General features: G+C 38.9%; 1 protein-coding gene across 1 annotated transcript in view; it reads left to right on the plus strand.

Annotated features, from left to right (window-relative positions):
- The first annotated feature begins 442 nt into the window (after positions 1–442).
- Positions 443–16,631, plus strand: part of acbd6 (acyl-CoA binding domain containing 6) — a 32,656-nt gene continuing 16,467 nt past the window's right edge. Inside the window, exons 1-3 of the mRNA XM_034079953.2 lie at positions 443–956; positions 7,246–7,310; positions 7,456–7,552. Of these exons, the coding sequence (XP_033935844.1) occupies positions 690–956; positions 7,246–7,310; positions 7,456–7,552 (429 nt within the window). The 5' untranslated portion in view covers positions 443–689. The remainder of the gene's footprint in view (positions 957–7,245; positions 7,311–7,455; positions 7,553–16,631) is intronic.

Here is a 16,631-nt window from a genome sequence, read left to right on the forward strand (position 1 = left end):
CTAGTAAGCTAAACAAATAGCTAACAAGCTAAACACAAGACCATACATTTTACATACGAAAAATATACCAAGTAAGGAGATACATAAACTGCAAAAAATTACATCTGAAGAGATTTTAATATCCCTTTTAGAAAAGCCAGTCGGCAAACTGCTAAATAATGTACCTGTCAGTTAGCTTTAATGCTAAAGTTTGATTTAAGATTAACTGACAACCGTTAATTACCGTCAACCAAATATTTCTCAATGTTAACCTTCACACAGAGTAATGCCCCACAATAATTGCCTTTCAAGTCAAATGTGTTGTCTATTCTTTAAATATAGTCATGCTTTAATAAATTGTATATTTAACAACAGATTTATTTATATATTTCTTTGTTTTTATAACGTATTTTCTTACCAACGAATAACGGCGGATGCAATCGGAACCTTTCTTTCTAGCAGTGTGTGTTCCACCCGGTGTTTTTAGTCGACAGTACCAGAGACGGACCAACTGTGGAAACAAATCCGGCTGTCAGGTATCTTTTAACGATATCGGATTAAAAGAAGAAATCCTCGCTGAGAAACGTCACAAATATCCTGAAGACAGACTCTCTCCTTCTTCTTCTTAACGGTCCTCATACTTCTCAACACACCAAGTGGTCTCTGACGCTCTTGCAAAACAGTAACACAAAAAAACAACAACAACAACAATGGCTTCTGGTTCGTCCTCCCCGGACACCGCCACGGGCTCCGGTACCGACCCGGCCCGGCCCGACACCGGAGAGCCTCTCGAGGGGGCCGGGTCGGACTCGGACTCGGACCTGGGACTGGATCAGTTTGACTGCAGCGGGGGGGAGGACCGGCTGGAGGGGGACGACCTGCAGCGGGAGTTCGAGTCCGCGGCAGACCGGGTCCGGGACCTCGTGCAGACCGCCGCGAGGGACCAGCTGCTCTACCTGTACGCCCGGTACAAGCAGGTGAGGGACGGATTAGAGGGGGACACATACAACGCCTCAAATACTGGCACCTTGTTACATAAGAAACGCACACATTTGAAAGAACATCCATCTGTTCGCAACATATCAATATTCAAATTACGTGTATATAGACTCTTCTTGCACTATTTCTATCCTATTTTATTTGTATTTACTTTTATCTGTGTTATTGTGTTGCACTGTTGGAGGAGCCTGTGACCTCAGATGTTCATTGATATATCTACATCGTAGCTATGTACACAAAAAAATAACTGCCTGGTACAAACAGGTGAGGGGCGGAAACTTACAGGAGGAGAGCTCGTGACGGTTTAGACGGTTTATTTGGAGCTTCGGCCGGAGACATATCACGGGGGACGATCTGACCACACATTACATGTCACTTGTTAGATGCTTTTATCCACAGCGACTTACTGTGGACTATCGCCACAGGAGCAATGTGGGGGGAAGTGTCTCAGGGACACAACGACATGCTGACTGCAGTGGGACTCGAACTTGCTACCCCCTGATTCGAAGTCCAGCACACTATCCACTGATGCCACAATCAATCCTGCAGAGCCCTCCTGTAGCTCCAGGTTTGAACTAGTTCAGAGTGTTTTGATCAACATTCTTCAATAGAGAGACTAAACAGCTGAGGACACTGAACCACAGCTGTTGTCGCTTACGGCTCGGGGTCATCTCCACCCCGAGCAGGAAGTGTCCCACAACAACGACTATCTCTGACCTTAGGGAGATAGCGGCTGCTCGAGGCGGAGCATCTGAGTCAGAGGGCGAACGATGGCATGCAGGAGGACACGTGTAACTGGGCTGCTGTGCTCTCAGCGGTTGCCTAACCAACTCTGAAGAACTCTCCTGACCCGTGTCCTGGTTCTGAGAGAATAATCATCAAGCTGCACCACAAGATGAAGCACTCGAACCTCTGCCGGCGGACGCCAACAGGCAGGAACAGGGAGACACTGACTTTAGAGTACTTCTACTTTTACTCAAGTACAAGACCTGAGTACTTCTACTTTTACTCAAGTACAAGACCTGAGTACTTCTACTTTTACTCAAGTACAAGATCGGAGTACTTCTACTTTTACTCAAGTACAAGATCGGAGTACTTCTACTTTTATTCAAGTACAAGATCGGAGTACTTCTACTTTTACTCAAGTACAAGATCGGAGTACTTCTACTTTTATTCAAGTACAAGACCTGAGTACTTCTACTTTTACTCAAGTACAAGACCTGAGTACTTCTACTTTTACTCAAGTACAAGACCTGAGTACTTCTACTTTTACTCAAGTACAAGATCGGAGTACTTCTACTTTTACTCAAGTACAAGATCGGAGTACTTCTACTTTTATTCAAGTACAAGACCTGAGTACTTCTACTTTTACTCAAGTACAAGATCGGAGTACTTCTACTTTTACTCAAGTACAAGATCGGAGTACTTCTACTTTTATTCAAGTACAAGACCTGAGTACTTCTACTTTTACTCAAGTACAAGATCGGAGTACTTCTACTTTTACTCAAGTACAAGATCTGAGTACTTCTACTTTTACTCAAGTACAAGATCGGAGTACTTCTACTTTTACTCAAGTACAAGATCGGAGTACTTCTACTTTTACTCAAGTACAAGATCGGAGTACTTCTACTTTTATTCAAGTACAAGACCTGAGTACTTCTACTTTTACTCAAGTACAAGATCTGAGTACTTCTACTTTTACTCAAGTACAAGATCGGAGTACTTCTACTTTTACTCAAGTACAAGATCGGAGTACTTCTACTTTTACTCAAGTACAAGATCGGAGTACTTCTACTTTTACTCAAGCACAAGATCGGAGTACTTCTACTTTTACTCAAGTACAAGACCTGAGTACTTCTACTTTTATTCAAGTACAAGACCTGAGTACTTCTACTTTTACTCAAGTACAAGATCGGAGTACTTCTACTTTTACTCAAGTACAAGATCTGAGTACTTCTACTTTTACTCAAGCACAAGATCTGAGTACTTCTACTTTTACTCAAGTACAAGACCTGAGTACTTCTACTTTTACTCAAGCACAAGACCTGAGTACTTCTACTTTTACTCAAGTACTATATCTTAATACTTCTACTTTTACTCAAATACAAGACCTGAGTACTTCTACTTTAACTCAAGCACAAGACCTGAGTACTTCTACTTTTACTCAAGTACTATATCTGAATACTTCTACTTTTACTCAAGCACAAGACCTGAGTACTTCTACTTTAACTCAAGCACAAGACCTGAGTACTTCTACTTTTACTCAAGTACTATATCTGAATACTTCTACTTTTACTCAAGCACAAGACCTGAGTACTTCTACTTTTACTCAAGTACAAGATCTGAGTACTTCTACTTTTACTCAAGTACAATACCTGAGTACTTCTACTTTTACTCAAGTACAAGACCTGATTACTTCTACTCTTACTCAAGTACAAGACCTGAGTACTTCTACTTTTATTCAAGTACTATATCTGAATACTTCTACTTTTACTCAAGCACAAGATCTGAGTACCTCTACTTTTACTCAAGTACAAGATCTGAGTACTTCTACTTTTACTCAAGCACAAGACCTGAGTACTTCTACTTTTACTCAAGTACTATATCTTATACTTCTACTTTTACTCAAATACAAGACCTGAGTACTTCTACTTTAACTCAAGCACAAGACCTGAGTACTTCTACTTTTACTCAAGTACTATATCTGAATACTTCTACTTTTACTCAAGCACAAGACCTGAGTACTTCTACTTTAACTCAAGCACAAGACCTGAGTACTTCTACTTTAACTCAAGCACAAGACCTGAGTACTTCTACTTTTACTCAAGTACAAGATCTGAGTACTTCTACTTTTACTCAAGTACAAGATCGGAGTACTTCTACTTTTACTCAAGTACAAGATCGGAGTACTTCTACTTTTACTCAAGTACAAGATCGGAGTACTTCTACTTTTATTCAAGTACAAGACCTGAGTACTTCTACTTTTACTCAAGTACAAGATCTGAGTACTTCTACTTTTACTCAAGTACAAGACCTGAGTACTTCTACTTTTACTCAAGCACAAGACCTGAGTACTTCTACTTTTACTCAAGTACTATATCTTAATACTTCTACTTTTACTCAAATACAAGACCTGAGTACTTCTACTTTAACTCAAGCACAAGACCTGAGTACTTCTACTTTTACTCAAGTACTATATCTGAATACTTCTACTTTTACTCAAGCACAAGACCTGAGTACTTCTACTTTAACTCAAGCACAAGACCTGAGTACTTCTACTTTTACTCAAGTACTATATCTGAATACTTCTACTTTTACTCAAGCACAAGACCTGAGTACTTCTACTTTTACTCAAGTACAAGATCTGAGTACTTCTACTTTTACTCAAGTACAATACCTGAGTACTTCTACTTTTACTCAAGTACAAGACCTGATTACTTCTACTCTTACTCAAGTACAAGACCTGAGTACTTCTACTTTTATTCAAGTACTATATCTGAATACTTCTACTTTTACTCAAGCACAAGATCTGAGTACCTCTACTTTTACTCAAGTACAAGATCTGAGTACTTCTACTTTTACTCAAGCACAAGACCTGAGTACTTCTACTTTTACTCAAGTACTATATCTTAATACTTCTACTTTTACTCAAATACAAGACCTGAGTACTTCTACTTTAACTCAAGCACAAGACCTGAGTACTTCTACTTTTACTCAAGTACTATATCTGAATACTTCTACTTTTACTCAAGCACAAGACCTGAGTACTTCTACTTTAACTCAAGCACAAGACCTGAGTACTTCTACTTTAACTCAAGCACAAGACCTGAGTACTTCTACTTTTACTCAAGTACTATATCTGAATACTTCTACTTTTACTCAAATACAAGACCTGAGTACTTCTACTTTTACTCAAGTACTATATCTGAATACTTCTACTTTTACTCAAGTACAAGACCTGAGTACTTCTACTTTTACTCAAGTACTATATCTGAATACTTCTACTTTTACTCAAGCACAAGACCTGAGTACTTCTACTTTTACTCAAGTACAAGATCTGAGTACTTCTACTTTTACTCAAGTACAAGACCTGAGTACTTCTACTCTTACTCAAGTACAAGACCTGAGTACTTCTACTTTTACTCAAGTACTATATCTGAATACTTCTACTTTTACTCAAGCACAAGATCTGAGTACTTCTACTTTTACTCAAGTACAAGATCTGAGTACTTCTACTTTTACTCAAGCACAAGACCTGAGTACTTCTACTTTTACTCAAGTACTATATCTGAATACTTCTACTTTTACTCAAGCACAAGACCTGAGTACTTCTACTTTTACTCAAGTACTATATCTGAATACTTCTACTTTTACTCAAGCACAAGACCTGAGTACTTCTACTTTTACTCAAGTACAAGATCTGAGTACTTCTACTTTTACTCAAGTACAATACCTGAGTACTTCTACTTTTACTCAAGTACAAGACCTGATTACTTCTACTCTTACTCAAGTACAAGACCTGAGTACTTCTACTTTTACTCAAGTACTATATCTGAATACTTCTACTTTTACTCAAGCACAAGATCTGAGTACCTCTACTTTTACTCAAGTACAAGATCTGAGTACTTCTACTTTTACTCAAGCACAAGACCTGAGTACTTCTACTTTTACTCAAGTACTATATCTTAATACTTCTACTTTTACTCAAATACAAGACCTGAGTACTTCTACTTTAACTCAAGCACAAGACCTGAGTACTTCTACTTTTACTCAAGTACTATATCTGAATACTTCTACTTTTACTCAAGCACAAGACCTGAGTACTTCTACTTTAACTCAAGCACAAGACCTGAGTACTTCTACTTTAACTCAAGCACAAGACCTGAGTACTTCTACTTTTACTCAAGTACTATATCTGAATACTTCTACTTTTACTCAAATACAAGACCTGAGTACTTCTACTTTTACTCAAGTACTATATCTGAATACTTCTACTTTTACTCAAGTACAAGACCTGAGTACTTCTACTTTTACTCAAGTACTATATCTGAATACTTCTACTTTTACTCAAGCACAAGACCTGAGTACTTCTACTTTTACTCAAGTACAAGATCTGAGTACTTCTACTTTTACTCAAGTACAAGACCTGAGTACTTCTACTCTTACTCAAGTACAAGACCTGAGTACTTCTACTTTTACTCAAGTACTATATCTGAATACTTCTACTTTTACTCAAGCACAAGATCTGAGTACTTCTACTTTTACTCAAGTACAAGATCTGAGTACTTCTACTTTTACTCAAGCACAAGACCTGAGTACTTCTACTTTACTCAAGTACTATATCTGAATACTTCTACTTTTACTCAAGTACAAGACCTGAGTACTTCTACTTTTACTCAAGTACTATATCTTAATACTTCTACTTTTACTCAAATACAAGACCTGAGTACTTCTACTTTAACTCAAGCACAAGACCTGAGTACTTCTACTTTTACTCAAGTACTATATCTGAATACTTCTACTTTTACTCAAGCACAAGACCTGAGTACTTCTACTTTAACTCAAGCACAAGACCTAAGTACTTCTACTTTTACTCAAGTACTATATCTGAATACTTCTACTTTTACTCAAATACAAGACCTGAGTACTTCTACTTTTACTCAAGTACTATATCTGAATACTTCTACTTTTACTCAAGTACAAGACCTGAGTACTTCTACTTTTACTCAAGTACAAGACCTGAGTACTTCTACTTTTACTCAAGTACAAGACCTGAGTACTTCTACTCTTACTCAAGTACAAGACCTGAGTACTTCTACTTTTACTCAAGAACAAGATCTGAGTACTTCTACTTTTACTCAAGTACTATATCTGAATACTTCTACTTTTACTCAAGTACAAGACCTGAGTACTTCTACTTTTACTCAAGTACAAGACCTGAGTACTTCTACTTTTACTCAAGTACAAGACCTGAGTACTTCTACTCTTACTCAAGTACAAGACCTGAGTACTTCTACTTTTACTCAAGAACAAGATCTGAGTACTTCTACTTTTACTCAAGTACTATATCTGAATACTTCTACTTTTACTCAAGTACAAGACCTGAGTACTTCTACTTTTACTCAAGTACAAGACCTGAGTACTTCTACTTTTACTCAAGTACAAGACCTGAGTACTTCTACTTTTACTCAAGTACAAGACCTGAGTACTCACAGTTATCTGATGTTTGAATAAAGATAGATAATTCAGACTTGTTTTTCTTTTCAGGCCAAAGTGGGAAAGTGCAATACACAGAAACCTGGCTTCTTTGACTTTGAAGGACAGAGAAAATGGTATGTGGCCTACACGTGTGTGTGTGTGTGTGTGTGTGTGTGTGTGTGTGCGCGCGCGTGTGTGTGTGTGTGTGTGTGTGTGTGTGTGCGTGTGTGTGTGTGTGTGTGTGTTTATAATGAAAGTCACACGATGGTCTGATTGCAGGCAGGCCTGGAAGCAGCTGGGAGACATGGAGGCGGATCAGGCGATGCAGGAGTACATTTCCTGCGTCAACGAGTTGGACCCTGAAGGCAGCACGAAGGTAATGAGACCATCTCTCCATACTGGAGTACACAGTGCTACACACTTTGTAAGCCAGTGAGGGAGGAAGTGTGCAGATCTTCTTTCTTAAGTCAAAATAAAAAAAGTCAACTTTAATACTCAGTTTGTGTTTCAGACAGAGATCGAAATGACGTTTCCAACAATCCCAAATATAAAATTATACAATATACAGATATGTATACAAATATGTAAAAATGATGTATATCCTATATACACAATCAACAAGACTACGTTGTGAAAATACTGCATTCATCTTACTAAAAGTAAATGTACAAACCTTTATGTACCCGGGTGTATCCCACTGAGGTCACTGATCTCTTTTTCAAGGGAGACCGGCTCAAGGTTTCAAAATCACTTTGAAGTAACAGTACTCAGATTCATAAGTACATCTTTCTTTACTGGATAATATATAGTTAAGCATTAATGTTATAGCTGACGGAGGTGGGGTGAGTAATTAAAGCTGCCAAATAAATAGTGGATAATATTCACTTACAAAGTATAGTGGAGTACTAAAAGCATATAATGGAAATACCTATACAAGTGAAAAGTACTTTAGAAAGTGTACAATACTTAACTTAAATGTACATATTTTATTTGCACTGTTTATTTTGTCCGGTTCAAAGGTCGATTTCGTCCAATCAGATTGAAGCTCGTACTTCTAGTTCAGTCAATTATACGTTGCATGCTGGATAACAACATGTGGCTCAACGGCAGATAATAATACACTTTATTTATATAGCCCCTTTCAAGCTGAGTTACAAAGTGCTATCACAAAAGGAAGACCATACAAATACAAACACAGAGAATTCAATACAACAACAACAACAACAACAACAACAACAGACATTATAGAACACAGAGAGGAATTAAACATAAGTAATATCAGATCAAAACGACTCTAAACACGTGGGTTTTAAAAAGAGCTTGCAGCCCTGATCTCCTCGGGCGTGAGGAAGTTGTATTTTTAAATAGATTCTGAAAGCAACAGGTAGCCAGTGTGTGTGGAAGCCAGGATTGGTGCGATGTGGTCATATTTCCTAGTTTCATTTAAAGTCCTCACAGCCTAGCCGAGTACGACGAGCTGGAGGCGGGGTAGAAGTCGTTTTATATCAAGTAGACCACGCCCACTTTCATGTTTACTTTAAATAGCTTTCCTGGGGCCTATACTACGAAGCTGGTTCAACCTAACCTGATATGTTTGAGTTAGCCGGTTGGCCTAATCCAAAACATACGCGCTCTCGCTAAACTGTCCTACGACGCGGGTTATCAAGTGGATCGCTCAAGCCAGCCGTGTCCTATCTAGTTAGGTGCGCGTTCACATGAAAGGGGTGGTATCTGGAGCATTCGACCAATCACAAACATGGAGAAGCGCACTGACAGCGCGGCGTCATACTTCCTGAATGAAAAGTGAACTTTAATACTAGTCAAAAATGAAGAAGTTAAACTTTAAACATCCATGACGTAAACACTTGATCCAGGATCAAAGCCACATAGCTGCACCTGCAAGGTGAACACAGCTGGGAACAGAACACGTGTTTGAATGCGTACATCAACAGGTTTATGATATCACTGCCCGTCTAAAACACGATCTGACTTCAATTACATTTGTCTCGAGTGTTTCCTCAACTTATGTGTTGCTTAAAATAATACTTCTGCCAGTATGTGACACAGTGAGTGCTGCACGGCCAGATACGGTTCAGCTGACTCAGATCAGGAGATATATGATACATTATGAAGTGATGTGCCGCGGACTGTACTTAATGTTACTCTGATCCGGTTACTTATGTTGTGGCCGATATTTAAGTAAGCTTTCTTAACGCTAATGTTCTAATAGTCAGATTGCTCTGAAGATGGAGGTGATATTCTATTCATGTTCACGTTCACACAGTCGGTGATTTTTGCCGGCCGTCTTTCCTGCGACGGCAGCTTTTCTGTATTTCCTTTCTCCTGTGATATGACTTGATCGCTTTAAACTCCGCACACTGAGCTCTGATTGGTCAGCAGGCGGTGCTTTCACTGAGTTGAGCTCTTAGCCTGCAACCTAACCTGGTCCCGACCAGGTTAGCTGCTTAGCATATATTACCATGGAGATCTAGCCTGCTAAAAAGAGAACCAGCTTCATAGGACAGGAAAGCCGGAGTTTTCCCTGAATTTAGCCGGCTAAGCGAAAATCCTGCTTCGCAGTATACCCCCCTGGTGTTTTGAAATGACCACAAGTCTCTACGGTCGCTGAAAACGGTGTCATCTAATGTAGAGACATCCACTGTCCTCGCTGGCCTTCAACATGCAGTGCTGTGTTCCTGCCAGCAGGGGGCGGTGTCTCAGCGGATTCTCATTCTGATCATGCAGCATGAAGAAAACATGAGCCGTTATGTTGTCTTCCTCGATAGCTGACATTCTGCGACGTGTGTGTGTGTGTGTGTGTGTGTGTGTGTGTGTGTGTGTGTGTGTGTGTGTGTGTGTGTGTGTGTGTGTGTGTGTGTGTGTGTGTGTGTGTGTGTGTGTGTGTGTGTGTGTGTGTGTGTGTGTGTGTGTGTGTGTGTGTGTGTGTGTTGTGTGTGTGTGTGTGTGTGTGTGTGTGTGTGTGTGTGTGTGTGTGTGTGTGTGTGTGTGTGTGGATGAGAAGTCCTTCAGGGCAGCAGCGTATCAGGATCAGTTTGAACAACACATGTCCGCTTCGTAAAGAAGATTTATTATTACTGGAACACTTCATAAACAAATGCCGTTGTGGAATGTAACAAAGAACATTTACCAAACTAACATTTTAAAGGTACTTAAACTTAACCTGAGTATTTACATTTTATCTTACTTTAAAATTCTACTACATCTTTCAGACGGATTCAGATTATCACCAATTTCAAAATATAAATCCACTAATAATTGACAATTAATTAAAGGTTAAAATATCCAGCAGCAGAATATAAAGTAATTACAATTAGCTCCACATTTACCAGCTGTGATGAACACATGCTGGAATGAGGACTCTTTAAAGTAGAGACACTACATACTGATATACACCTGAGCATCAGCAGGAGAGGACTCTTTAAAGTAGAGACACTACATACTGATATACACCTGAACATCAGCAGGAGAGGACTCTTTAAAGTAGAGACACTACATACTGATATACACCTGAACATCAGCAGGAGAGGACTCTTTAAAGTAGAGACACTACATACTGATATACACCTGAACATCAGCAGGAGAGGACTCTTTAAAGTAGAGACACTACATACTGATATACACCTGAACATCAGCAGGAGAGGACTCTTTAAAGTAGAGACACTACATACTGATATACACCTGAACATCAGCAGGAGAGGACTCTTTAAAGTAGAGACACTACCTACTGATATACACCTGAACATCAGAGGACTATTTACAGTAGAGACTCTACATACTGATATACACCTGGACATCAGCAGGAGAGGACTCTTTAAAGTAGAGACACTACACCTGAACATCAGCAGGAGAGGACTCTTTAAAGTAGAGACACTACATACTGATATACACCTGAACATCAGCAGGAGAGGACTCTTTAAAGTAGAGACACTACACCTGAACATCAGCAGGAGAGGACTCTTTAAAGTAGAGACACTACACCTGAACATCAGCAGGAGAGGACTCTTTAAAGTAGAGACTCTACATACTGATATACACCTGAACATCAGCAGGAGAGGACTCTTTAAAGTAGAGACACTACATACTGATATACACCTGAACATCAGCAGGAGAGGACTCTTTAAAGTAGAGACACCAGGTATCACCTAAATGTCCCATCCCTCGTATCATCTCCTGTGCTCGTCTCCTATCCTCTGTCCCCCCCCCTCCCCTCTTCACTGTACCCTTTGTTCTCCTCCTCTAACCTACCTGCTCTTCCTCTGATAATCCTGCCCCTCCCTTTTGTCTGCTTTAACCCTTTCACTCTTTATTACCCCCCCCCTGCACCCTTTCTCTGCTCTCCTTTCATAGTTAATAGCGTCACTGTCATCCACAAGTCCAGTCCTGACGCTTCCAGTATTGGCGTGCTGCTGACTCGGCCTCGCGGCCGCACGAAGCCCGCCTCGAGACTCCCCTCCTGAGGAGAAGCTGATTGCATTAGTGCTAACAAAGCGCCAGGGGCTTTTCTCTGGGAAGCACGGGGGACAGTGCAGGTAGGAGTGCATCGAGGGAGACTAATAGCCAGAACCCGACCTCCGCTCCGGCCTGGATTGTTGAGCAGACACTGGCTTTGTATCGCATTATGGTGCAGAGGAGCAGGGCCGGGGCATCGGCGGATATTCTGACTTCCTCAAGTGAATTAGGTCGTCCCCAAAAGCGCTGTTTTGCTTCGCTTGTCATCTTCTCCCCACTCTCTCTGTTTCCTGAAATCAGATTTGTGCGGGTTCCTTTGTGAGTGGAGGTTGGTGAGCGAACAAAAGGCCGGGTAATAAAGTTTTGGCCGGACTGAATGTAAAACACGAGATTAACGAGAGCCACAGATGAAGCAGCTTCATGTTTTATAATGTGCATAATGTGGGACGTTTGTCGGCTATGAGGTCATGTCTTAAAGCCCGGAGGCTCGTTTGAAAAGAAAATACACAATTTAACTTCATTTGCGTCGTGCGCAGGGTCGGGATACAATGACTACAAATGCTACCTTTTCTGAGCATCACGATATAAAGTAACCTGATTACTTTCTGTTACTTCTGGATTACCTCAACATCAAATGCAATGCCAATAAACACAAGAGAAAATAAATATCAATAATATGTTTTTTAGTGAAGTAACGCAAGTAAAACAACAGATCAATGCGACCGTAGAAAAGTAGAAAGCAAGATATTTAGGATCAGAAATGATTTTATTGATAAGAAAACCTGCCTTTCATGAAGCAGATCCAGTCTGGACACCAGGGGTGTCAAACTGAATTTCATCACGGGCCACATTAGAATTATGGTTGCACTCAAAGGGCCGGTGGTAACTTTAAGATTATATAAATATACATAAATAAATATAGATAATAAATATAAAATAATGTATAATTTTACAATATTTCCTCTGCATTGGATTATTATCGGATAGGGTAATAACTTAATAATTAACTATGTCTGAAAGCAGAAGTCGAGGGCAAATCATTGCAAGTCTCTTCAGTGCGCATGTCACAAAATGAGATGCATTGTGGGACATGTAGTCTATGGGCAACGTTCTCCTGTAAAGCGGCACGTAACATTATAATAAACTTATTATATTCTTTGCAAGCTCTTGTGGGCCACATAAAATGAAGTGGCGGGCCGGATTTGGCCCCCGGGCCTTGAGTTTGACACCCCTGCTGTACACGAACACTGAAACCCATGAGCACAGACTCGAGTTTAAAGAAGCAGGAATGAAATCTGAGCGGACAGGAAATGCTCCGTTTTTGTTTAATACACACCGTTAAGCTCACACACACTATTTCACTGTTTCACTGTTTTTCTTTTTGCATTTCCTTTCTGTGTTGTTGTGTTGCTCTGTTGGAGGCGCCTGTGACCTCAGGTTTTCATCGTCCTAACTGCACTGTAGCTACATGTACGCATGGCCAATAAAAGCCTTGAACACACTACTTTACGAACATGGAGGTTCACCTGCTGAATTAAAACAGAACAAATGAAGCAAAGAAAGTGAAAACCATAAAGCAGATTCAGGCAGAAGACCAAAGACCAATAATTAGTTGCTAATGTACACACACTTTTGGTACAAAATACATTTGGGAAAAAGTCAGAATTTTTATAAAAAGTCAGAACTCTTTCTAAAAATTTAGAATTTTTAAACCGAATGGAATTATGAAGAGAGAAAAAGGAATTTTGAAAAAAGACATCTGGATTCTGAGATTGATTAGGGCCATGTGTATACATATATATATATATATATATATGGAATATAATTGGAGGGATGAAACCCTCTTTAATGGTCATTTGTCACACATGCAGAGCACACACAGTGAAATGTGTCCTCTGCTTTTAACCCATCCTAGTACCAGGAGTCTAGCACCAGGAGCAGTGGGCAGCTATTAGCGCCCGGGGAGCAATGGGAGTGAGGGGGGAATGGGGGTGTCCGGTGCCTTGCTCAAGGGCACCACGGCAGAGCTGGAGGTGAACTGGGACCTCTCCAAGTAGCACACTCCATTGTTTAGGTCTGGTCGGGGACTTGAACCGGCGACCCTACGGCTCACAGTCCAAGCCCCAAGACTGAGACACTCATAAAGCAGATTCAGGCAGTGGGCGTATAGTTTCACAGTTACAGTGTTAGCCTCTCGAACAGAAGCGCTCACAGAGAAGAGAACAGCTGTTTTGAAAAAGAAGCAAGAAATATGTAAAAAGACAGGAATTTGAAAAAAGTTATATTTTTGAGAAAAAGTGAGAATTTTTATAAAAACTCAGAACTTCTCAAAAAATTGAGATTTTTTTCTTTAAAAAAGTTAACATTTGGGGAAAGAAGTTAGAATTATGAAACAAGTATCGGAGATTTGAAAAAAGTATGATTTTGACAAATAGGTCCGAATTTTTATAAAAAGTGTCTTTTTAAAAAAAAAGTTTGAATTATATTAAAAGTCGGGAGTTTGGAAAAAAGAAAGAATTCTGGAATAAAAATTCTGAAGAAAAAAATCTAAATTTGGAAAAGAAAAGTCTTTTTTTCAAAAAGTCTTAATGTCATGTCAATATGTAGAAAGTCAGGAATTTGAAAAAAGTTAGATTTGTGAGACAAAAGTCAGGATTTTATTTAGAAAAAATGTGATAATTTGGACAAGAATATCAAAAGGAAAGAACCCTCAGGATTCTGAGAATGTTTTAATAAGATGGTTAAATCTTGAAGCAGATTCAGGCAGTGGGCGTATTATAGATTCACACACACAGCATTAGCCTCTAGAACAGAAGCGCTCACAGAGAAGAGAACAGCTGTTTTGAAAAAGAAGCAAGAAATATGTAAAAAGACAGGAATTTGAAAAAAAGTAATATTTTTGAGAAAAAGTGAGAATTTTTATAAAAAGTCAGAACTTTTCTAAGAATTGTGACTTTTTCTTTTAAAAAGTTAACATTTTGAGAAAGAAGTTAGAATTATGAAACAAGTATCGAAGATTTGAAAAAAGTATGATTTTGACAAATAGGTCCGAATTCTGAGAAAAAGTTGAGAATTTTGAGAAAAAATTGAGAATTTTGAGAAAAAGTGGGGATTTTTCAGAAAAAATCTGGATTCTGGGAATTTTTAAAAGAAGATGATTAGGGCCACGTGTAAAAAATAAATAATATATGTTTCTTAAAGCAGATTCAGGCAGTAGGCGTATCGATTCACACTTACAGTATTATCCTACAGAACAGAACAGCTGACAGATGCAGAAAAGCTGATCCGCTCAGAATTTTTATAAAAAGTGTGTTTTAAAAAAAAAGTTTGAATTATATTAAAAGAAAGAATTCTGTAATAAAAATTCTGAAGAAAAAAATCTAAATTTGGAAAAGTCGGATTTTTTTCAAAAAGTCTTAATTTCATGTCAATATGTAGAAAGTCAGGAATTTGAAAAAAGTTAGATTTGTGAGACAAGAGTCCGGATTTTATTTAGAAAAAATGTGATAATTTGGACAAGAATATCAAAAGGAAAGAACCCTCAGGATTCTGAGAATGTTTTAATAAGATGGTTAAATCTTGAAGCAGATTCAGGCAGTGGGCGTATTATAGATTCACACACACAGCATTAGCCTCTCGAACAGAAGCGCTCACAGAGAAGAGAACAGCTGTTTTGAAAAAGAAGCAAGAAATATGTAAAAAGACAGGAATTTGAAAAAAAGTAATATTTTTGAGAAAAAGTGAGAATTTTTATAAAAAGTCAGAACTTTTCTAAGAATTGTGACTTTTTCTTTTAAAAAGTTAACATTTTGAGAAAGAAGTTAGAATTATGAAACAAGTATCGAAGATTTGAAAAAAGTATGATTTTGACAAATAGGTCCGAATTCTGAGAAAAAGTTGAGAATTTTGAGAAAAAATTGAGAATTTTGAGAAAAAGTGGGGATTTTTCAGAAAAAATCTGGATTCTGGGAATTTTTAAAAGAAGATGATTAGGGCCACGTGTAAAAAATAAATAATATATGTTTCTTAAAGCAGATTCAGGCAGTAGGCGTATCGATTCACACTTACAGTATTATCCTACAGAACAGAACAGATGCAGAAAAGCTGATCCGCTCAGAATTTTTATAAAAAGTGTGTTTTAAAAAAAAAGTTTGAATTATATTAAAAGAAAGAATTCTGTAATAAAAATTCTGAAGAAAAAAATCTAAATTTGGAAAAGTCGGATTTTTTTCAAAAAGTCTTAATTTCATGTCAATAAGTAGAAAGTCAGGAATTTGAAAAACGTTAGATTTGTGAGACAAGAGTCCGGATTTTATTTAGAAAAAATGTGATAATTTGGACAAGAATATCAAAAGGAAAGAACCCTCAGGATTCTGAGAATGTTTTGAAAAGATGGTTAAATCTTGAAGCAGATTCAGGCAGTGGGCGTATAGATTCGCACACACCGTATTAGCCTCTAGAACAGAAGCGCTCACAGAGAAGAGAACAGCTGATCCTTTTACAACAGATTCTTACTAACACTGTCATCCTGCTGGTAATTGTTAACTGTGTTCGTTATTCTCGCGTCCAGGAGAGAAGCTTTAAAAAGGAGACGGAATGGAGTCTCTGGGAAGGTTCACATGGGTACTTTAATTAAAGAAGGCGCGGGTATGTTACAAGCAGGATATTTTCAGGTGAGGAGAGAAAGGCTGCAGCTTCCTCTCGCAGTGGTCGGCCGAGTCCAGAGAGCCCACAAGCCTTCGTCCTTCCCGCTTGCTGGCTGGTCGCCCCTCCTCTCTGGGGGCTGTGGTGCCGTAGGGGACTTCCCCCTCGTTCTTCTGTGTCCGATATCGTGTTAAAAGGAGGATTTCGACATTTTACATTCATTGCTTACTTCCACATGCCTTTTCTCCTCCTCATCTCTTTCATAACTTTATAACACGTGTTAACGGCGTCAATTCTTTCACACACACATACGGGTATTGGGCCGAGTGCGACACCGTACT

The sequence above is a fragment of the Pseudochaenichthys georgianus genome, unplaced genomic scaffold (assembly GCF_902827115.2).
Source record: "Pseudochaenichthys georgianus unplaced genomic scaffold, fPseGeo1.2 scaffold_785_arrow_ctg1, whole genome shotgun sequence".
NCBI classification, from domain to species: Eukaryota; Metazoa; Chordata; class Actinopteri; order Perciformes; family Channichthyidae; genus Pseudochaenichthys; species Pseudochaenichthys georgianus.